At 37.1% G+C, this 23697-nt stretch overlaps 1 protein-coding gene across 2 annotated transcripts in view; it reads right to left on the bottom strand.

Moving 5' to 3' along the window:
- Positions 1-23697, bottom strand: part of afap1 (actin filament associated protein 1) — a 53007-nt gene extending 29310 nt beyond the window's left edge. Inside the window, exon 1 of one of the 2 annotated variants that reach the window (XM_079397913.1) lies at positions 23613-23697. In XM_079397913.1, coding sequence (XP_079254039.1) covers positions 23613-23634 — 22 coding nt within the window. In that variant the 5' untranslated portion in view covers positions 23635-23697. Of the gene's footprint in view, positions 1-6121; positions 6525-23612 lie in introns of those variants that run through there. The other variant, XM_079397912.1, reaches the window with a different exon arrangement.

Raw genomic sequence — 23697 nt, 5'->3', positions numbered from 1 at the left:
AAACTCAATAACATAGAGGGATGTGGTCGGCAAAAGCAATTGTGATGCTGCCAGCATGCAAGAACTGGTATTGTGTGTTGATGCAGTATGTGTGTACATTTGTGTAGGTGTATATGTGGTTATGGTCTACCACCCAGGCCGCTGAGAAGCACCAACATTCTTAAAATTCACAAAAGGAAATGTGTGTGTGTGTATATATGCGTGCAGATTACAGAGTACCTTTCTCTCCATGCTGTCATCCTATCTGACTCTTCCGTCAGATCTTAAAGCAGTTCTCTTTAATGAACCATTCGAATCCATATGCTCACACATGATCTTTGACTTACCATATATATAATCAGGCACTAACCCATGCCAAGTTTCTGTGGAGCACCCACCATCCCACACCCTTCACTCACGCTCTTGCCTTCTTTTATCTCTCTCACTCCATTTCTATTTCCAAGACGCTGTTCATTTTTCTCACTTCTCACTTCAGAAGAGGAAAGATCTGACAACTGACAATAAACCTTTGAAAAAAGAAGATAACTAACAACCTCTTTTGCTTTGGTTAAAAAACCTGCCAAGAACATAAACGTGAACCTCTCGCTCGTCTGTCCTCCCTTTCTGAAGGAGGCCGACCTGTCATCCAGTACATTGCTTCTCTTTCATGTCTGCTGACAGGATCCAGGCGGAGAGCTGGTGATGACTGAGATATACAACACAAGCTCTTCATACTCCAATCCGGTCTTACACACCAAACAGCTTGGAGGATGAACAGATGGATGGAAGGAGGGACAGATAAAAAAAAAAAGCATGCCGTTCTCTCTTATAACACCTTCAGAGTCAGAGTTCTTTAAAAGCAAGTCAGTTTACCCTGCAACCATTGTGGTAACAGTAATATTCTATTCTAAATAACTTCTATCTGCCAGAAATCTCCAAAACAGCTTTAATGTTTCAAAATATATTTCAAATCAGTAATAACTCAACTAAAACTCAAATTTCACAAATAAATATTATGATTATGCTTTGAACATACACATTTACACATCTTAATGATTATTTCCATTATTAAGAAAGTGGGTGGTGTCACATAACATGACATTTAAAAAAAAAAAAACAGAAATTGTATGAATTGCATAATTTTTTTTTTTTTTTACAAAAAGCTTCCATTCAACTGCGACTGTAAAACAGTACAATAGCAGAACTGTTTACTGTTTCTCATTTTAACAGCGTATGGGGCAGTCATGGCCTAATGGTTAGCGAGTCGGACTTGTAACCTGAAGGTTGTGGGTTCAAGTCTCAGGTCTGGCAGGGATTGTAGGTGTTGAGAGTGAATGTCCAGCGCTCTCTCCACCTTCAATACCACGACTGAGAAATACCCTCAATACCCTTGAGAAAGGCATTAATTGGTCTTGTAATTTAGCAGAAAATGATAAATCATGAAAAGAGGCAACCTATTTGTCCCAGACGTCATCTGGTTTTTGCAGAATATGTACAATATTGTTTAAATGTTTGGGGTCAGTATTTGTATTTATTTATTTATAGAAAGAAAGAAAGAAAGAAAGAAAGAAAGAAAGAAAGAAAGAAAGAAAGAAAGAAAGAAAGAAAAATAGTTGAATGGTTGAAATAGTTGAAAGAAAGAAAGAAAGAAAGAAAGAATGAAAGAAAGAAAGAAAGAAAGAAAGAAAGAAAGAAAGTATTTTCACATTTCAAATAAATTCAGTTCTTTCTATTCAAAGAATCCAGATAAAAACATCATTAAAATATTAAACAGCACAACTGTATTTAACATTGATAATAAGAATAAATGTTTTCAGCTTCAAATCAGCATATTGGAATGATTTCTGAAGGATCATTTGACACTGAAGACTAGAGTAATGGCTGCTGAAAATTCAGCTTTGACATCACAGAAATAAATGGCTAAATATATACATAAATACAACTATTAAACATTATGATAATATTTCACAATGTTGTTGATTTTACTGTATTTTTAGAATAAAAAGAGAAAAAAAGAGAATTCTTTCAAAACATTAAACAATCTTACTGACCCCAAACAGTAGTGTAATAGACAAACTTATTTTTAATGTTAACAATATTCCTTTCCAAGGTGTCATTAATGTAAAATACTAAATCAAATATGCTATGTAAATCTATATTATATCTATATCTATAATATTGACAAATTAGTTTAGACCACAATTATGCTTCTCACCCCACACTGATCTGCATATTGAATAATAATTGAATATTGAACAATAATAATTGAGCCAATGGTATATCGAACCAACTATTAAACCACAAAAATAGACTCCACTTAATACTCATAAATGCTTGGAGTTCCTTTTTCTTAGAGTTTCCCAATTTTGTCTTCATCTGTTTTGACAAAGAGGCATGTGTGTGTGTGATTGTGTGTGTTTGTTCACTACTCACTGCTGTGTTCACTTGGATGGGTTAAATGCAGAGCACAAATTCCAAGTATGGGACACCATACTTGGCCATACATCACTTCCTTTCCTTTCCTTTATGTATTTCAATAAATTATTAGATACATAAAAAAATGAACATTATGTCATTGACTCGCATCTGTGTTTTAGATTAAACAAACTATCAATAAACTGATTAGCTCTTTAAGTTAAAGATTGGACAGCCACCATATTGAGAGTTACAATTTCTTTCATTGATTTGTCTATGAGTGGTCCATCTGTTCATATCTCTGTCCCATTGGAACTCAAAATATCAATATAGGTTAAATACTGTATAGAATCTCTGAAAGATCTAAGAGGCACTGGGTGCCTATAACACAACTTTTGGCAGCAGGGAATAAGGCAGTTACTAGTCTGTGGTTTGTGAAATTAGGCTTCTTTACGGTTTGGCCTCCTCATGGTTACCGCTCACTACCACAGGCCAGGGCACACCAGATCACCACTAGGCTACACATGCCTGGAAAATAGTAGAAAACTACAGGATAGAAGAAAATATTGAACAGATGCTCCACTGTCCCATAATGATGGGCTTCAATAGCAGCATCTGTGTAGTCACATATATAAAACGTACCAGGATCATCAATAAGAGAATATCTCAGTTTGATTACATTCATCTCTGTGCTTGATTATATGTGTGCACTATCCATATGTGTTCAGATGAACATATGACGAAAATACTGAGGTTTCAATTATGAAAGGACGGTTTAGAATATATGTCCATAAATGCATACTTGTGTGTTTATGTGTGTGTGTGTGTGTGTGTGTGTGTATAATTACAGAGCGCTAACTCCTAAACCACAGTGGGCAGAGGGGTGGGAGAGAGGGGCCACTGGTTACAGAAACCTTTAAGAATATTCCTTCTAAAGGGTGGAGGAGACTCTGTGGTGCCTGAGAAAATGAGCAGAGAAGTGTTGCATCCACTTTTTATGTGTGCATTTATGAATGCTCACCAACATTTGTGTATTTGCCTTACAACAATGACTTCAGTACTTGTACTGAATTGTAGCATATTTATGAGTTTATCATGTACAGGATGATGATGTATCATCCCAGATACTATTAGGGGGTGAAATGTAATTGGTCATGTAATTTAGCAGAAAATGATAAATCATGAAAAGAGGCAACCTATTTGTCCCAGACGTCATCTGGTTTTTGCAGAATATGTACAATACTGTTTAAATGTTTGGGGTCAGTATTTGTATTTATTTATTTATAGGAAGAAAGAAAGAAAGAAAGAAAGAAAGAAAGAAAGAAAGAAAGAAAGAAAGAAAGAAAGAAAGAAAGAAAGAAAGAAAGAAAGAAAGAAAGATTTTCACATTTCAAATCAATTCAGTTCTTTCTATTCAAAGAATCCAGATAAAAACATCATTAAAATATTAAACAGCACAACTGTATTTAACATTGATAATAAGAATAAATGTTTTCAGCTTCAAATCAGCATATTGGAATGATTTATGAAGGATCATTTGACACTGAAGACTAGAGTAATGGCTGCTGAAAATTCAGCTTTACCATCACAGAAATAAATGGCTAAATATATACACAAATACAACTATTAAAAATTATGATAATATTTCACAATGTTGTTGTTTTTACTGTATTTTTTTAATAAAAAGAGAAAAAAAAGAGAATTCTTTCAAAACATTAAACAATCTTATTGACAGTGTAATAGACAAATTGATTTTAATATTAACAATATTCCTATATGCTATGTAAATCTATATTATATCTACTGTATATCTATAATATTGAAAAATTAGTTTAGACCACAATTATGCTTCTCATCCCACACTGATCTGCATATTGAATAGTAATTGAATATTGAACAATAATAATTGAACCAATGGTATATTGAACCAACTATTAAACCTATGGTCACAAAAATACACTCCACTTAATACTAAATAATAAAATGCTTGGAGTTCCTTTTAGCTTAAAGCTTCCCAATTTTGTCTTCATCTGTTTTGACAAAGAGGCAAACGCACAAACTTCTTTGGCACACTAATCTCTCCCCTCAGGGACAATGTAGCGACTAGAGACCTATTAACTCTCTTATATAGTAGTAGTGAATGTTTATGGTAGCAATTGAGAGAGATAATTAGATAAAAGACTGCAGTGGAGCCAAGCAGCAGTTGACAGAGTGGATGGAAAAGATGAAGAAAGGCAAAGTTAAAGAGTTCTCTTCTTCCCTTCCATCTTTTTTGGTTCAGACATCTCTACTTGGAGGGAAGGAAGGGCTTTGGGGGCTTCTAGCACGTGTAAGCCTTTAAAAAGTCATCAGCATGGAAACTGTCGGTGAGGAGACCCCCTAAAATAAAGCCAAGTAGGCCAGCAGACCAATACCCACATCACACACAGTAATCGAGTGCCAATTCGTACCATGTCTGACGGGTCTAACAACACTGTGCCATGTTCATAAATGCCAATAAACACATTAACCACCAGCGCAGCCCAGCATGAGCTTTAGAACGAGATGAAAAGTTCAAATCCAAAAGGAAAATAGTCACATCTGGAACTATGCTGACATGTTTTAGTGCCAAAACTTCAAATAAAGAATGGTGTTGTAGTGTCACCATACAGTAACATATGTAAAGGATAATAGAACACAAAATAAACCCTAACAGTGTGATTAAGACTCTGAAACAAAGCAGAGGGGTCTGGTATCAACCTAAAGGAGTTTATTTTGCTACAATGACATGGCCAATGTTCCCATATTCTGGACAACAATCATTCAGAATTAAAGTATGACCACTGCAACTGACCAATCAGAAGAAACCTTGTAATAATACCCAAAGATTCTATGGCAAAACCACAGTTGGCCCTTTACATACACAAGCCCAAAGCCAATACTACGCCCTGCACTCAGATACTGTTAAACCAATGTGGACAATGGGGCTCTGTCATAACCAACAAAGTGCAAAGCTGTGATGTAAGTACAGGATACCTGACACCTCACAGCTGCCAACCAATCACAAACGTCCTGCCTATCCAGCTCAAGTTGTGTTTTTGAATGTGCAGACTTCTGTGACAGAAGATAACAGGGCACCTGTATCACCCTAAAGTTATTATGGGTGACTGGAATCGTTCGTTCTCAAACGTGATTTAATTATTCTTAAGTGCTAATACAAATATTAAAAAATATAAATTAAAAGAATTTGTTTCAAATCAATGCAAATCTGAACATTAAAAATGACAAGCACTTTTTAAAACACGTTTTATAATGCAATCTAGCAAACAATGACTTCCTTGCAACGTCATTAAATTTACCGCCTCCACATTTCAAATCGCAACGGCTTTTAACTGACCCGAGAAAATCTGACTCACGGGATGAACTCAGCTCTTCCCTGACCAAAACGGTATTGTCGCCTTTGAAATGCCCTTCATATGAAATATTTAGTATTTTCTCACTTACTGTAGTTCAAATTCAATTCATCCAAAAAGCTTTTTGACAAACTTATTCTTTACTCAAAGCGCGTGGATATTCAAGAATGAGAAATGTGTTACTAACATATAACGTTTGTTTGTTTGTTTGTTGTGAACTCACTAAAAGATACATTGTTTCATGCTATAAATGAAACGTCTGGTGACAGTATTATTAATCGACGCTCTCAAAGCGTGCAAAAATGAATCAACTCATGGAGGGACGGGACACTCACCCCTCGAGGCGAACAGTATGGGGTCGCTCCGCATCTTAAAGTCAAACGCATCTAACTCGGGGTAGGTAGAGGTTGCAGGCGTGTGTCCGACAGCTGCTGTATTTCATTCAAATCCGCGCAACAGAGCCGTCTCTGTTCCCCTGCTTTCTCCCTGTGCGAACCAGCTGCAGACCTCCTCCGCTCGCTAGCGCCCGGCAATGTCTCGTTTCCTCTGAAAACTTCCCCTGAATTTCTCCTCGATCCTGACACAGAGCCGCTCTGTTCGCTTTCTGTTTATCGCGAGCCGCTGCGCCTTCTAAGGGGAGCTGCTTGGAGACTTAAAAGTAAAATCTCTCACTTTCGCTCCATGTCGTGCTCGGCGAAAAGTGGGACCTCCTTCCTCTCTATTTAGTTTCCTCTCCCTATTTTCTCCGCCCTGTAGCCCCACTTCTCCAATTCCACAGCTGGATACAGCGCATGTGTTTGGAGAGGGACGATTAACGAGGATAGGTTTATTACTCCCATATGCAAGATTATAATATCTACATCAGACTGATCAAGAGCATCTTTATCCTTGTCTGTATTTAATAAAAAACTTTAATTCAAAAGAAGTTTAAAAATCAATACATGAACTCATCCAAGGGCTCAATTTTGCAGATTCTGATTTATATTGATCTATAGGTGTTTTCTTAAACATAAAGGTCATCATCAAATGTAATTGTTACTGTTTGCCATTTTATGTATAACAAAACTGCATTTGGTTGTATTTTAAGTTTTCACTGTAATGGAGTGCAGCATGCCAGAGATGTTATATAGTCTTTGCAAAAGAGTTACATTTTAGTCAACTACAAACACATACAAGATCATCTAATTAGGGCTCATTCACACTGACATAATTTTTTAAGAAACAAAGTGACCAGACATTATCATTTTCAAAAGCGTTTACAACTTATGCTGACATTGAAAAGTCCTATGGAGGAAAGAAAAGTAAATCCTACAGCACAGCACAGCAGAAAGCAATAGTGTCGTTGACTAAGAGGTTTCAACACAAAGCCTGCATTCCCCACAGTATCAGATTCAACAAGTGCAAATTCAACAATTCAAACAAGTGCCAGTTTTACGATAACATACTTATCTGTGTTCTGTTTGTTTAGTTGCTTTCCTGTATAACTTTTATCAGTTGGGGTATATCTCGTGTGTTTAACTTAAATATACACCGTCATCTGCTTCATGTGGCATCACATGAAAGTCATGACAAAGCCATGTTTATTTTCTACTCACATTAAAAAAGGCACATGGCACAAGTCAGACAATCTAGAGAGAGTTATGTGGAGGAGACAATAGAGAGAGAGAATAAGGTTACTATTGAGGTCATTATAACGGCACAATTCAATACAGTGCACACAATTCAATAGAGTGATATCTAAGAAGAGTCAAGAGTCTTTAGAGAGATACACAAGAAGAGCAGCAAGCCATTTAAAACAAAATTGCGAAACACATAATTTCTGTCAAGAATCTCAAACATCGAGTCATTCAGCTAATTTGAAAGTAGTGATGAAACAAAGAATAGAAAGAAATTGTATCTCATGTAAACAACATTATGAGTAAACTGCATTTAAACTTTATCTCTTCCCAGCTCCAGATACGCTGTCAAAACAAAGCAATTCTGTGATACCCCTCTACAGGACTTGCCCCTCACATCACGTACTCAGGATGTTGGAAGCAGGGTGGAGGCCCTGTACTGGCAAACTGGTAACTGTCAAGAGGGTAAGCTTTAAACAAACAGAACTCTAATGAAGCATTCAAGAGCCTGGTAGCCAGTGGAATGACTGTTTCCTCTGGGTTCCGCTGCAGGGCATTCATTACAGCAAAGGCTGTTTTGTCAGGGGCAACATTGGGGTGGGCGATATGGAAAAAATATCACGATTCTTTGTCATGTTGGTTTTACTATTTTGGTTTTACATGTTGTCTGAGCATTACAGCCAAACTAGAAAGACAAAGCCTTTCAAGGTAACAAAAACAAAAAAAAGACATGGCAGATATTAAGGCCAAAGTAGGTGAAGATAAAAAAATCTTTGTCATTATTTTATCTTTCTTATTAAAAAATAAGAACAAAGATACACATTACAAATACACATAATATACAAATAAAACAAACAGTGCTTTATTTTCAGGTACAATAGGTGTATTTAGCAATGAAATTGAATGAACAAATATAAAAATAAAACACTATATAGACTGATTCCTAAAGCAACTGTATTAAATTTTTTCAGTCAAGAATAGCAAGTGATTTTTGTCTTTGCGTTTTGTTGTTTTGTTAACGTTAAATGAATAGTTCCCCAAAAATAAATATTCTGTAATCTGTCTGTCAATTCTGTCATGTTTTATTTTCATACCATCATTTACTCAAAAGTTGTTTTAAACCTGAATGAGTTTCTTTCTTCTGCTGAACATAAATGGTATTTTGAAGAAGGTGGAAAACCAAACAGTTGTTGGTCCACAGTGACTTCCATAGGATTTTTCTTTCCAACTATCAAAGTCAATGTAGACCAGCAACTGTTTGGTTACCCTCATTCTTCAAAATATATTATTTTGGGTTCAGCACAAGAAATTAATAGTGGTTTGGGACAACATGTGAGTGAGTAAATAATGACAGAAATTACATTTTAGGGTGAACTATCCCTTTAATGACATTCGACAGCATGTTTAGTGTCCTGTCCCTTTAAGAGCTGCACGCATCTAATATACAGGCATGCATCCGTTTCTCTCTTAACTATTTACTTTCATTTTAGAGATAACCAACTGAGTCTGTATGTAAACCTTGTGTGTTTTGACAGTATTAGCGCAAAAGATAACTTAGTTGAGTAATCAGGCGCTGTTAGACAGGCTTTTTAGTGTGTGTGCTTCAGGTGTATGCGCTCAGAAAAAGCGCACATCAGACCAGCGCGCAAATTAAACATTTAACCAGCAAGGCTTATATGCAAATAATGTACTTTTGCGATCTCCAATAAGTGCAGTGTCCTGTCAGAGTAACTCTGCCGCTGTATGTCGTGTTGTACAGTATATAGAGACGGAGGCGCCAGAACTGTATTTGACATAATGTGCGCTGTAGCACAATACTACGATATTTCTTCAAAAGCAGATCGTGGAGACATTTTTATCGTCCACGATCAAAAATCGTCATATCGCATACCTCTAGCAACACATGAGCTGAATTTAAGGTCTTTTGAAGTGCATCTCACAGAATGTGCCTGTGTGTCATTCATCAGTGCTTATGTGTCTTCATGTCTCCAAGGAATGCAGCAACAATCTGTGTCCTGGTGAAACACCTCATTACTAAAGTGGTTGGCTTCATTGGCAAAATGCACAAGCCAAAATCATATGCACACCACCTGCAAGACAACAGGATTTTTGATTACAAGACCCCAAAAGTAAATGGACTGAATTCCAGAGACAAATTAATTTGAATGCTCTAGACAATGTTGTTTCTGCTAGAAAAGTCCTGAATGAACCCTTTGACATTTATTTTTCATCCCTAAAATGCTTGCAGGACTTGCTGAACTTTTATAATTGCTGGACAATGTTTTCCGGGTTTCTGAAATGTTGCCAAGTATTTTGATTCATTTTAAACTACAGAATATCAGCTCTGCAATCTGCACCCCTGCTACTCTCAGTACAGCAGAGACGTGACTAAGATTTCAAAAGACATTTGGCTGTACTCCTCTCCTACACACACACATACAGTATAACCAAGCCAAAGCCTCCTTATGGATTTAACAAAGAGTAGACAGACAGGATTTAGGACCACAGGAGGTGGATGATCAGATAAAACATAACTAGGTAGTCAACACACATAATGACAAAAAAGCAACAAACCTTGGCATAATTTTAATTGGTTGCTCTCCAGTTTGCAGTTTTTCCCTGATAAGATGTTATCTCATGTACACATGTGGAAAATTAAACTAAATAAGCAAACACACACACACACAGAGATTGACTTACACAGGCAGTAGAATAATGGAAACATTCTGAGCTGGTACACTGCAACCAAAAGTCTGTACACAGGTCTGGAGAAATTGTCATCATCATCGTCTTCATCACAAGCAATCAGGCTTCACAGACTCCATATGGCTATGAGGTAAAGGCCGCTCTGCTCAGCTGTAGTTGTATAATTTGACACCAGAGTCATTTTATAGTGCAGAAAGCTGTAGCAAATATGGATGGGCAGGATGGAGCAGTGGCTGTGGTCCAGTGGAGGAAAGCCTTGATGAAGGGAAGACGGAGCAATGCTAAGGAGTATTTAAAACTAGGTCAGAATCAGAGTGAGCATGACTGCCTTTTGACACACTGCTCATTTGTAATATCCTGGATGTGTTTCAGACATACATTAGTGCTGTGTTTGGGTTGGGCAGGGTCAGCTGGATAGTGCACTAAAAAACCAGTCCAGCAAAGGGTCTCAGTGGAGACACAATCCTATATCCTTAAACCACCCTAAAGAAGGCTTTGACAAAAAACAGCTCAACATTCCACACATGATACTCCGGACTGGTGCAGATGAGGTCACGCTATGTTCTCGCTCTCTGTTTCCTCTACAGTGATGTATGCTCAGTCGAGAGTAATCAATAAGCGCACTTATATGAACAAATAAAGTTGGATTTTCATCAGACTAGAGCAGGGGTAGGCAACATTGGTCCTGGAGTGCTGATGTCCTGCAGAGTTTAGCTCCAACCCTGAAACAAACCTCACCTGATTCTGAAGACCTTGATTAGCTTGTTCATGTGTGATCAGGGGCGGACTGGGACAAAATTTCAGGCCGGGAAATCTCACACTCATCCAGGCCATCTCATACATACACAACAAATTTTGAAAAACGTTTAAATCTCTAGGCTGAGGCCGTGCAAAAATAATTAAATGTTATCTCTTGAACTTCCATTTTCCTTTTTAGTCTCTTCATTTTTCCTGACATCTCTCTGTCCCTCATGTGTTTACTTTTTTCACTAATTTTCTTGTACCTGTCATTTTTTCATAAACACATCTCCACCTTGTTGCAAAACAACCACCTCATTGTAATTTGTTTGCACATAGTATACATAGTATTGTTTTATCTTGCCTAAATGTCAAAATTAGTACATTAATAGCTACATCTTTAATATATCTTTACAGAAAAATCTTAACACTGAACATGTTTTTGTTTTGTCTTAAGTAAAATGAACCATGGTGTTATTAGGCCTATGGTAAAAGTATAGTAACCATGTTTTTTTTGGCGGATTGATTACCATTTGTATAACCAAAGTTTTACTACAAATACCATGGTGAAACAGTGTAGCAAACCCATTGTTAATTTGTGGTGCTTAAAATGTTCTTCATAGTGTAATAATAAATAATAAATAAATTTAATTAAGTCTTTGGAACAGGCACAATTTCATCTACAGAAGTGGCATGTGCAGGTGACACTACTACAGTGAAAACAGCTTGGCTGCATTAGGAAACATGCTGTGAGGACCAACCAGCGGCAAAATATCATGAAACATTCTTAAAAATAAATTTCCTGCTTCATTTTATTATTTAAGAAAACACTTTCTACCACCCAGCAAGCAAACCAAACCAAACCAAAATTTGACACCAAACAGACTAAAAGAACTAGTGTGAAAACAATGGAAATGGGTTATTCCCATAAATCATAACACCTAGACATTAACCTTCACTTTAGCTAAGTAAACAAAGACAAAACTACAATAGTCTGTTTACAGCTGTAACTGACCTGAACTGAACAGGACAGTTTAGCCTCTCTGCTCCACCTGGGCACTTCCACTCCATTCTCGAGTCTTGCATCCTTTTGGCGGATGCGCGGAGCGTGCGCGAGGCAAATTGCGTTGCCAGTCAAGACTAACCGACTCATGATTTATTAGAGTTTTATTATTGAATGGTGGATTCAGAAACAATCACTTTAATATATTCAGCAGGCAACAAAAATTATCCCGGTGCTCCCTATGGCCCTAGGTGTGATTGATTAGGGTTGGAGCTAAACTCTACAGGACAACGGCACTCCAGGACCGACGTTGCCTACCCCTGGACTAGAGCAATAATTCATGTTCTTAAAATGTAATGTAAATGATTTAGTCTGACTTAAATTGTACCAGTCAGATTTTAGCTTTTTTTTTTCTCCAACTGTTTCAGAGCAACCACTCTCTATTTATTATTTATTAAGCACTGAAAGTATAATTCTGTATAATTCAGTTAAAATGTATTTGCATACTGGTTTTAACAAAAAATGTCAAAGCACACAGAGTACCAACTACAGTGTTGTCAAGGACAAGATGACCAAGCAGTTCAACTTGAGTCCATTTGTTAGAATTAATGGGGTGGATAATGTTGAAGACCCATCTGCATGTTTACAACAGGAACAAGCTGCTGCATGAAGCTCATTCTGTGCTTTCTTCTATTTATCTATGAAGCATCCACTTTGCATTGATCCCTAACTCTGATTTGGTCAGATTCTTCCTAATTTTGTGTATTTTTGCCTTCTTTAATCTACAAAGCCCACCTACATTTTCAGTCCAATTGCATTTCCTTCCTTCCTCTAGTTCTTCTCGATACCAATCCTTGATAACATACACATGACCCTCCCCCAATCCACACCCAGTCTCAAGTCCCAGCTGCTATAGCCAGGGTGCCTCTTTAACTCCAACCGTCCACAGCAAACAGTCAGATGGATAGATGGATACAAAGATGTACGAAGGGGAGGATGGCCCAGCAGGACTACGAGTCACAACCACTAATACACACTCAACGCACACACCTCCCTCCGTCAGGCCACCCCACCACTTTGAGGCTCAGTCCACCATCTGGCCAGGCTGAGACTGCAGACGTGTTGTTGGTTATGGCTGGCTGGCCCAATGGGGGGAGGAGACCCAATTAAGCTTTAATGCAAAATATATAAGCCCCATACCTCAGTTTTTTTTTCCCAGAACGTTTTTATCTGGTTCTCCTTGTATTGCTGAACACAGCAATCAAATACAAATCCTTTCAGTATATAGCGGACATCACACAGTCCTTCATTTCCTCAGATTCAGGCACTTTCCATCAGATGATCTTGATAAATGTTTTAGCCAGACTCAGCCAGAACCACAGACACTGATTTTCATCAGACCTCAGGGAGGAAGTCCGCCCCCGGAGATCCAACAGCATGTATTTGTGCAGAGTGCTGATTTAGGATCAGATTTTCACATTGTTTACTGGGGTTTAAGCCAAGGAGTGCAAAGAAGCAGCTCTGATCCAGAGACAGCATTCGTGATATGTGATCTTGTACTTATATGGGTCCTGGCCTCTTACAGCAGACCAAAGGAGTCAACCTAGGGTTGATAAATGAACCCAACAAAAGAAAGAAAATGAGATAATACAATACAAAAAGAAAAAACACTGCTCTCATGGCCATTGAAATATAGAAGTTCATCCATTTGATCTATTAAATTCCAATTCTGTTTAGATTGAGTCAAATAACTGATGTGTGTCCATAATGTTAATTCTGACCCTAAGTGGGCACACAGACCAGGGATGCGTTTCCCAAAAGCATCGTAAGCCTAAACCTAAGTTGCCTAAGCCTAAATTGATCGTAGCTCCATTGGTTTCAATGGGTCTACGATGTACTTAAGCTTACAATGCTTTTGGGAAACACAGTCCTGGACTATTTACATTGCAGGGGAAAAGTACATGCAATGCATTCACTTAAATACCTAAATCAGATTGATATAAGAATGGTGTAGACCTGAAATAATCCAATTAATAGGAAACACGTAAGAACAAAAATAAGTGATGAAAATAAGTGCATGTAAAGGTATTGAGAGTATGCAAGGCTAAAGGGAAGGTGACAGGATATGGGTGAAAGGGAAGGGAGGAGAAGGAAGGAAAACAGAAGAATGTGGAAGACCTTTACTTCACCTGGCAGACACAAATTACCAAACCTCGCCCTTACTGTCAGGGAGCGGACCAATCAGCTTTAAACATCCAGCAGTCCCCCAAATATTCACACTGATCTGGGTCATCTCTGGTGAACTTTAACACTAATAAAAAAGATGGATTGATGGAAAAATCATGGTCGTTGTGTTTGTTATTTTATGTGGTGTAGCCGTAGCATGTAGTGACAGCATATCGTTCCAGTCTATCAGTTTTGTGTTTTGTAAACTTGGTAAAATTATACTCTTCATTCTCTCTGAAGACAGCATATGAGGCGGAATGGAGGGATGATGGGAATAGCATTCCAAAGAAACATCTGCAGAGCTTCAAGTGTAAAAGTGCTGAATGACTGCAACAACAAACAACTATCATACACTGAAAGAAAAGAGAGATAGAGGATAGAAAAGATGACAAAGACTGAGTGTTGATAAAATCTCACAGACTCACAATAACATTCACTCATATAAAATAGAAATATGGAGAAAAATGTGAATCACTACAACCTTATAGAATAATCTTACGCCAATAGGTGATGTGTAAATCTAAGATTGTGCTAAATCTAAGATGTGATAAATCAGAATCAAGTTTCAAGTAGTTTTAAAGCCAAAGAATACTGGCATCTCTAATATGTATATATCCTATTCTGAAATCATCTCTGAAAAATGTGTTTTAAAATGTCATTACCATTTACTCACTTGGCTTTCAAATCTAATCCTGCTGTTAGCTAGACAATGCATGAGGGTGTTTATGATCTAAAGCAGCAAATGTTTGTGTGGTTTAATCCATGAAAGAATGCCATGATCGTAGCACTCACACCTCTGACAGAGTTTTGCTGTGCAAACTTTGTAAGATTTACTGAGGACTAAAAGTAGAAGCTGCTAAAGGTTACAATAATTATATATGCAATGCAATAAGATATTGCATCACAACACTGCAGATTGCTGTCTTTGGAACAGGCCCAATTTCATCTACAGAAGTGGCATGTGCAGGTGACACTACTACAGTGAAAACAGCTTGGCTGCATTAGGAAACATGCTGTGAGGACCAACCAGCGGCAAAATTTCATGAAACATTCTTAAAAATCAATTTCCTGCTTAATTTTATTATTTAAGAAAACACTTTCTACCACCCAGCAAGCAAACCAAACCAAAATTTGACAACAAACAGACTAAAAGAACTAGTGTGAAAACACACTAAGCTTGAAATTTCAGTATGTATAGCCTCTGGGCTTTATGTAGGTGTGTCAAGGGTGAAATACAGGGAACGAAAGAAAGTATTCCCATAAATCATAACACCTAGACATTAACCTTCAAGTACAGTACAATCAATTTAAAAGGACAGGTCTGGAGGCCTCAGTACACATCTCTGTGTGCTTAAAAAAGTTCATAATGAAGAGCACTTAAAAACGCAACCAGAACTTGAACGTCACCTTTAGCGCACATAGCACTGAACAGCTGGTTATTTTAGCAGATCTATACATGCACATAAGCGCAAATATTTACTACAGAAAAGCCTTAAACCACTATTCCAAAAACATGTTAAAACAAGTTTTGGCTAAAATCCAAACTAAGCATTTTACCCAAATACCTAAAGGGCAGGTTGCCTTCATCATCGCTACTCCCCTACTAAAAATAAATTGGAATTGATTGATTGGAATTGGCAAGTGGGTTACAATAACATGAATAGGTGGAAAAGCATAAAAAGAAATCTGTGAGTTTATTTGTGTACGCACACACACAAGTATACTGCCTGAGCGTTGAAATATATGTTCTCCCTTTTGAGATTTAGAACCCAAAGTCTGACTCACTTTTACTCCCCTTCTGACCTGCCACAGGACGTGACATAATCTATTAGTCACCGTCACTTTCCCCATGGACTACAGAGTGATTACTATAAAGTGGGCCTCTTCTGTTTCCATCACATTGTTGTTAGGATTTTGTGCAGTAAAGTGAATGTGTTAGTGTTCTTTAATTCCTGTCTCTATTCATCTGGCATACCAAAATGAATGCAGGAAATAGGTAACGACAGGCACAAAATAGGCACGAAAAGGCATGCCGAGCGGCAGAGAGAAAAGAAATTGCTGTAGAAAGATGAGAGCGCTGCCTCAAGGTCTAAATACCAGTGCTTGCAAATACACCTGCAGGATCAAACCCAAAAACACAGATGGTACGTGTTTTCAGAACAGGAAGAATTTGGCAAAAGACAGAAAGCAAGAGTTCAAGTAGGTCAGCTGTTTTAGGAGAGATACAGATACATAAGGAAATTGATCAACTACACTGGTTTGAAGATGATCATATTAGATTAAGTTTGTTTAATCACCTCCTACGAATGCTAGTATAAACCAACAAACACCATCATAAATATGTGTGTTCTTGTGTCTGTGTCCTCTTATATTCACTTTCACTAGAGATCTTTGCACACTAGGACTGTTTCATAAGCAGAGCTTTGAGACTGTCTTTCTTTAGCATGACAAACCTTTACATACATGCCTGCAGATCAGATTTTTTATTTGATTATGGGTGCATTTTTGAGGAAATTGTCTGGTATGAGTCATTCAAACAGAACATTTCAGGAATCTATGAAAACAAATAACAAATCATTATAGGTTATTCTTAAAAGCCAAAACTAGCTCAGCTCCTAAAAGCTCCAAACAATTACAGCACACTGTGCATTAATTATTTATGCTAACAGTTCTAGCATCTGTTAGCTATAAAACAAGCCTTTACAGAAAGACTGTTACCTTGGCTGCGACAACACACCCTAAACACAAAATACTTAACCAGAGTTTCCACCCGGCGAATAACACCCACCACATCAGTCTAATCAGATTCCTCTTTGCCTGTGATGTGGTCAGGAGTGTTAAGAACCACAGCAACTTTCATCTTCTGTATCTCTGCCACAATTTCCACACCTTCCTCAGTTATTTCCCTTATTTTCCCTCTTTCACTTTCCATGTCATACACAAATAACAAAACATACTGGAAACAAATAATGATGGAAATAACAGTAAACCTCTACTTTAAATGATTCCAAGAATATTCAATGAAAGTAAGAGAAAGAGAACCAAAGATAACTAAAGCATTCTCAAGAAAATGAGGCATCAGCTTTCTCACAGTGACTCAGAGGTCTCGAGTTCAGCTTGGTTTACAGAAGACACACACACATGTACTCAAATGGGCAATTTGAAGTACAAGCACCTTCTTTGTGAACACAAACACACTTGAGTATGCTGAGTTAAAAAAAAAAAAAAAAAAGAGCAAAGCTACATCTTCCCTCTGGCTATGTCTAGATGTAAACCATAATGGGACAACCTCCAAAACTGAAGAAGAGCCAAAAGGCATGCAACGCCACTTTTTCATGTTTTACTTTAAAGATCTGCCACTCCAGTCCAGTCATGTTACAGAGCCATGGGTAGTATGGGTCACTGACAGCTCTAGAGAGACGACTCGCACAGCTGTTTGTATAGATACACAGTGTTACTTCAGAACTTTATATTTATTTAATAAAACAATTTTTTTTTTAACTTGTTCAACTTATAAATTCATATATCATTTGAATCATTGTTATACGCTTCATACTGTGTTTGAGCACTTGTTTGGACAAAAGTCTGGGTAGTGAAAAATTAGTCATTGTCAAGAAGACACTATCTTTAAGTTTAAAAGGTGCAGGGTGTCATTTTGACAGCTAGTGGTTGAAATGGGTACTACAGTCCAAATTCCAAACATTGGTTGTTTGTGCCGCCCACTCCAGGTTTCCAGATTGAGGACACAAAATTGGAATGAGCGCTATTTACAAAAGAAGGTGACAAGTCTTACACTGGAAGTTGATGAGTTGATTAATCTATGTTTTACTATACCCCTGGTCATGATAGAGCTTTTTAGATGAATCCCAAGGCTTTTTAGGTCGGGTAGAATTTATGATCGCTGACCCAATTTGTTTGCTGGCTAATATTGCAGCAATAAGTGTTTTCTGCATACTGGCAACCCGTGGTGTTGAAATACTATCATAGCAGCGGGAATATTTGAGGAACATTCCTCATTTGTAAGTCGCTTTGGATAAAAGCGTCTGCTAAATAACTAAATGTAAATGTAACATATTTTATCTGGGGGGGGGGGGGGGGGGGGGGGCTGATTTTGCAGGGCGGAGCCATAGTGGGGGATTTTTGAAAAAATCCTACTATTAAACAGCCCAAACTCCCAACCCAAACAAGATTAACATACAAACGAAGACAGAGTTATGTGTGCACCAATATATATTTGTGCTTTTGTGATTTTAGTTCAATTTTTTCTTTAATATTTCTATTATTTAAGGGGATTACGCAAAAGTTTTGGTCAGTGCACTTTGGCGAATTCTCTCATCAGAAACAACAAAGTGCAGATGTACATGCGATGTAAAGAGATTAATTCATCATACACTGCAGACAACATCACTGGTTATAGCTTATAGCTTTTTTTAGAGTTCTTTCACTCACTCTAGACTGAATTCAGTGATATTCTTTGATATTGTAAATGTTCTTTGCTCACTGTATAATTTGTTCATTGTTTGAATAATCGTGGACATGCGGCGTTATAATTAAACTTAAAATGTCTTTTTATTAAACATGATCAGGTTAAATACATATTCAGTCTTATTAAAATATTTTATGTCATAATATGGTAGCCTACTTGCCTAAAACATTCTGATATGCGTAGTTAATAATTACATTATTCTACAGTGGTTTGAGCGAGTTTGACCAAAGACTAGAGCGCAATTAAAGAGCTGTGCTTATGTGATGGCCATCTTAAGAAGCGAGAAAGCTTCAGAAAATGGCTCATAAAAACGACGATGACGTGGATGGTTTGTACAAGTCGGAACGTAAAATTAAGGCAATACTTTCATATTACCTTCATTTCACATGAAATTCTGCCAGTGTGAGGGGGAGATGTAGGGATGTGCGTCACAAGGCACGCAAGAAAAATACAACCGCACTAGGCTATATATTTCTGGTCAGTTAATTAATTAATCACAAAGCTATTACAATAATGAAGTATCTTGGGGATGATCGAAGGGCACAAGGGAAATCTCAGAAATCTCTGCGGCAGGGGGTGCTGCAGCACCCCTAGTTCCCGCGGCCATGAATACTACTGGGTAAACTGGCATTGGGTAGAATCACACAGAACAAACAAAAATAGACATTCCGACACAGAATGCAGAAAACTTGCTGTAGCACTGTTAAGATCATTGCACACCGAGTCTGAAATTTTCGCATGCGTTTTACTGTTTTTTTTTTTTCGTATTCCCCATCCTTTCCTATCAAAATGCATGCTACGGATGCGAAAACGCAGAAAATCGAACCTGATCAAAAAAATGTTTGCAAACATGATTGAACGCGAGGTCATATTTATTTTTTAACATGCAAAAATTTGGGACGAAAATTTAGAACTCAATGTGCAATGACCTTTACTCAGACAATCAAGTACGTGAATTTAGCGTGTTTCCTAAATATCTGAAAACATTCTATAGTACTTTTTTTTAGAACAGTCAAAAAATGACACACAGCACCTTTAAATGTGTACATCTGCTTTCATAGCTTTCATGAAAAAAACATTATGCTTTTATAACAGACAGGATTTTGTACAGCTAAAATAACTGGAAGTGGCATTCAAGTTAAAAATGGCCATGCCCACTCTTACGTTAAACATAAGGTGGCTTGAAAGTAACACACATGGACAGAAAAGTCAAAAAAACATATTTTGATCTCATGGGATCTATAAGACAGAGTCAGTGGGTTTTATGTGTTCTCGAAGGGCCTTTCAACACACATAAACAAAACCGAAAAGAGTATATAAAAGGTTTAATGAGACAAAGACAAGAGCCCAACTGGTAGAGCAAATTGCTTGCAATTTCAAGGTCATGGGTTTGATTCCCAAACAAGGCATTTGCCATGAAAGTGTGTGCTTAATACAAAAATGTAATGATGCATGTTACATTTCCTTATCTTTTTATTGCATCAATAAAATTTCAATTGTCCATGCATTTCAAGTCTTTTCATAAACCAACATATCTTTCCATAGGAATCGGTGTCAGAGGTCAGGAAGTGGTTTGGTATTGAGTAAGACAGACAAAGAATCAGCAGCTGTTCACAGCAGTATGTGACACACACACTCACACAATTAAACTACATACTGCATCCCAAGGCAGACTAATATAAACCCACTGGAGACTTGTCTGTGAAAACTATCCTAAGGCACAGACTGCTAGACTAGAGCCACAAGAGGGGAAAAAAGCCTTTAAGGGAACTTGTACAAGTCAGGCTACTATAAAAGAGAAAACTATACTGTATATTATCACTGCATTTTCCCAATCATTCAAAGCAGTGATTAGAAGATAACAAACGTCCACAAAATATCTGTACGACTGCTTTTTTATCCAGCAAATTAAGCAAGACCAGTCATCCATCTTCACCATTGGCCTCTCACCTTCTCGCACAGATGCGGCAACAATGCAGGTCCAGATGTGCACTAGTAATGATGTCACTGCATCAGCAATCAGACGTTTGACCACATTTACAGACCAGTCATCAAGCTATCAGAGAAAATATCAAACTCCCACCTACTGAGGCCATGCAACACTCACCTATACTGGCATTTAGCTCTTGGATGACCTCACTTTATACAGTTACAAAATTCTTTCAAGCTTACACATGCTATGCTACCATAATAAGGGTGCAACTCGCATGCTTTTTCTAATTTAATCTTTGGTTATTAAGAGATATGTCATTGAAAGGAAGGACTTTGCTTACTAAAGCTGAGGGTATCTCTAGATTATCCTATGCTGCTAATTCTTTATTTGTAGATAGACCAACCTGTAAGTTAATTGATGTAATGTTATTTAAATTTCTTTGGAAAAATAAAACTCATTATATTAGAAAATCTGTTATTTTAAATTCTTACAATAAAGGTGGCTTAAATTTTATTGATTTTGATTCTCTCAATAACACCTTAAAAATCAACTGGTTGAAACGCTTTCTCCATAATCAGTCTTGTATTTGGAATGTAATCCCTCGATATGTCTTTTCACAATTAGGTGGAATTAATTTTTTATTAATGTGTAATTTTTCCATTAGTAAACTCCCTATCAAACTTTCCAATTATCATCAGCAAATGCTTTTGGCTTGGAAATGTATTTATAAGCATAGTTTCTCGCCACACAACTTTTTTATTTGGAACAACTGTAATATTTTACATAAGAGGAAATCCTTGTTTTTAGAAAATTGGTTCAGTAATGGAGTGATGTTAGTGAACCAGTTGTTTGACAATGATGGCAATTTGTTTAATTATTCTGATTTTATTTTAAGATATCATTTTCCTGTTTCTAGAAAAGAATTTAATACTGTTTTAAATGCCATCTCTTTGGAAATGTGTATGCTTTTTAGAAATAATAACAGTGGCTCATTGATTTCTGTTTGTCCTCCCACTCCTGAATCCACTGTGGTTGGTTCTGTTTGTTTCTCTGTTAAAAAATCCAATCACAAAATTAGGTCTTTATTTTTGGGCCTTGTTACTTCTATTTCTTCCTCCATTTCTTATTGGAACAACCTTTTTGATGATATTAAGTGGGCATATGTTTGGTCACTTCCTCAGAATTTTTTTTAACAAATAAAGTTAAAGAAATATCTTATAAAATAATTCACAGGTTTTATCCTGTCAAGCAGTTTTTACAGAAATTTAAAAGTGACATTGATATATCTTGTTCTTTCTGTGAATTTTCTTCTGAAACTGTAGCTCATTTGTTTTGGGAATGTCCTTGTGTTCAGTCTTTTTGGAATAATCTTAATGCTTTGATTGTCCAAAATGTTTTTTTATGATTTCTCTTTGTGCTATAAACACATTCTTTTTGGGTTTTATGTTAAAGATAAGAATCTATTTAATGCAAGTTTTTGTATAAACCTTCTGTTATTTATTGGAAAGTTTTATGTCCATAAATGTAAACCCCACTTTAACATCTTCAAACAAGAACTGAAATTGTATTTAAATACAATACCAATGTCTGTTAACAAGAAAGCTTTAGTGCTAAATTTAAGTTTTCCATCATACTGTATTCTTTATTATTTTTGCAATAAAAAAAAAATATAAAAATAAAAACTCACATGCTTTTTCTCCATAAATGGAATCAAATGCACCTAGTTCCGGCGTTTAGTGGTTCATGGTTTACAAAGGTGTTAGTTCTCTGCCAGATCGATATGAAACTGCCAGTAACATCAGCATTTACTTGAGAATTGAAGGAAATTGTATTTTTAAAGGGTGGGATTCAATAAGGAAAAGGTATTTTGTTTCTGCTCTGATTAGGAAGCAGAACATCCTGAATTGAACCTCCTGTTTGCATGATCCAAATTGTGGTGAAAGTTCAGCCAAAAGCAGATGAACAGGTCAAGTTAGGCTCCATCGCCCATTTTAGCAGATGGCCCTTGACTAACATCCCTCAAAGCATTTGGTCACACCCTTCTAAACTCTACACTGGCTATTGATCAAAGATGCTGAGCTTTGTCCACACGCTTATCTTTGTTTTTCCAAATAATCGTATTTCTACACAAAGAGTCCAAGAACTCAGCTTGGCCAAACCCAACCTGTTCCAGTCGATTATTTCCTATTTTCTTTACCTGGTTTGATTGTTTTGAGACAGTCTGGACAATGAGATATGAGACGCGGCCACTTTGGTGGCTTTTAACGTTTTGTTCTGTTTTCTCTCATCTAGAGCCAGAGTCAGTAAAGCCAACAATACACAGGATGACGGTTCTTGTCCTCTCCATTGTCAGTATTCCTGGAGGAAAACTAAACTGGAGATGAAAACACTTTCACACGCTCCCAAACTCTTTATATAAATAGCCTCTCTAAATAAACATCCCCTGAACTTGCAAAACACCTGAGAACAACAGTAACAAAGCTGCTAAAAAAAATAGGGTTAGCTAGGTTAAACATTACACTGAAATCTTAGACATAGAGATGCAATTATGATGTTGTCAGTGACAACCATGCTTCATCCTCATATACACTACAAAAACATAATCCAGCTTCCTTTTCCCAGTGGTTTAAGAGTCATCCCACTGCATTGTATCAAATTAATTGGATTTGTTCTTCATAATTTAGCTTTTCACCTCTCTCAGCCCCTCCCCCTCTGTATAATCAGAGACTGGGGCTCTCCAGACCCCAGCTGATCCCTGCAGGCTCTGCTATTCAACAAGAGCCCCCCACATTCATCAGGATGCCTCGTGCTTCTTTGTGCTCAGTCTCAGCTCCAAAAGAAGAAAAGGGTTGATGGCAGCTCCAAAAAAATGACAAATATTAATGCAGGATGACAACTTCAGAGCTCTTTTATGTTATTATTAGCATTTGTAAATAAATAAACAATACAAAGCAAGCCTATCACACTTACATTAAATGTTTTCTGAGTAGCGCTTGTCCTTAAGAAACCTCAGTGTGTTGAAATCGTCAAATTAGGAAATATTTCATGGATGGCCAAGACTCTTTCACAACGCATAAATAGAGACAACTGTCAAATAAATTTAACAGTGACATCTTACCTTCTCCGTTATTTTCTGTCATAACTTTACCGCAAGGTGGTGGACCTGCCCAGTATTCGCGTGTACCTCTGTTGTTCCTCTGGCC

The sequence above is a fragment of the Barbus barbus genome (assembly GCF_936440315.1).
Source record: "Barbus barbus genome assembly, chromosome: 38".
Classification (NCBI taxonomy): domain Eukaryota; kingdom Metazoa; phylum Chordata; class Actinopteri; order Cypriniformes; family Cyprinidae; genus Barbus; species Barbus barbus.
Note: the sequence above shows the minus strand (reverse complement) of the source record. Positions and strands in the feature narration are given on the sequence as shown.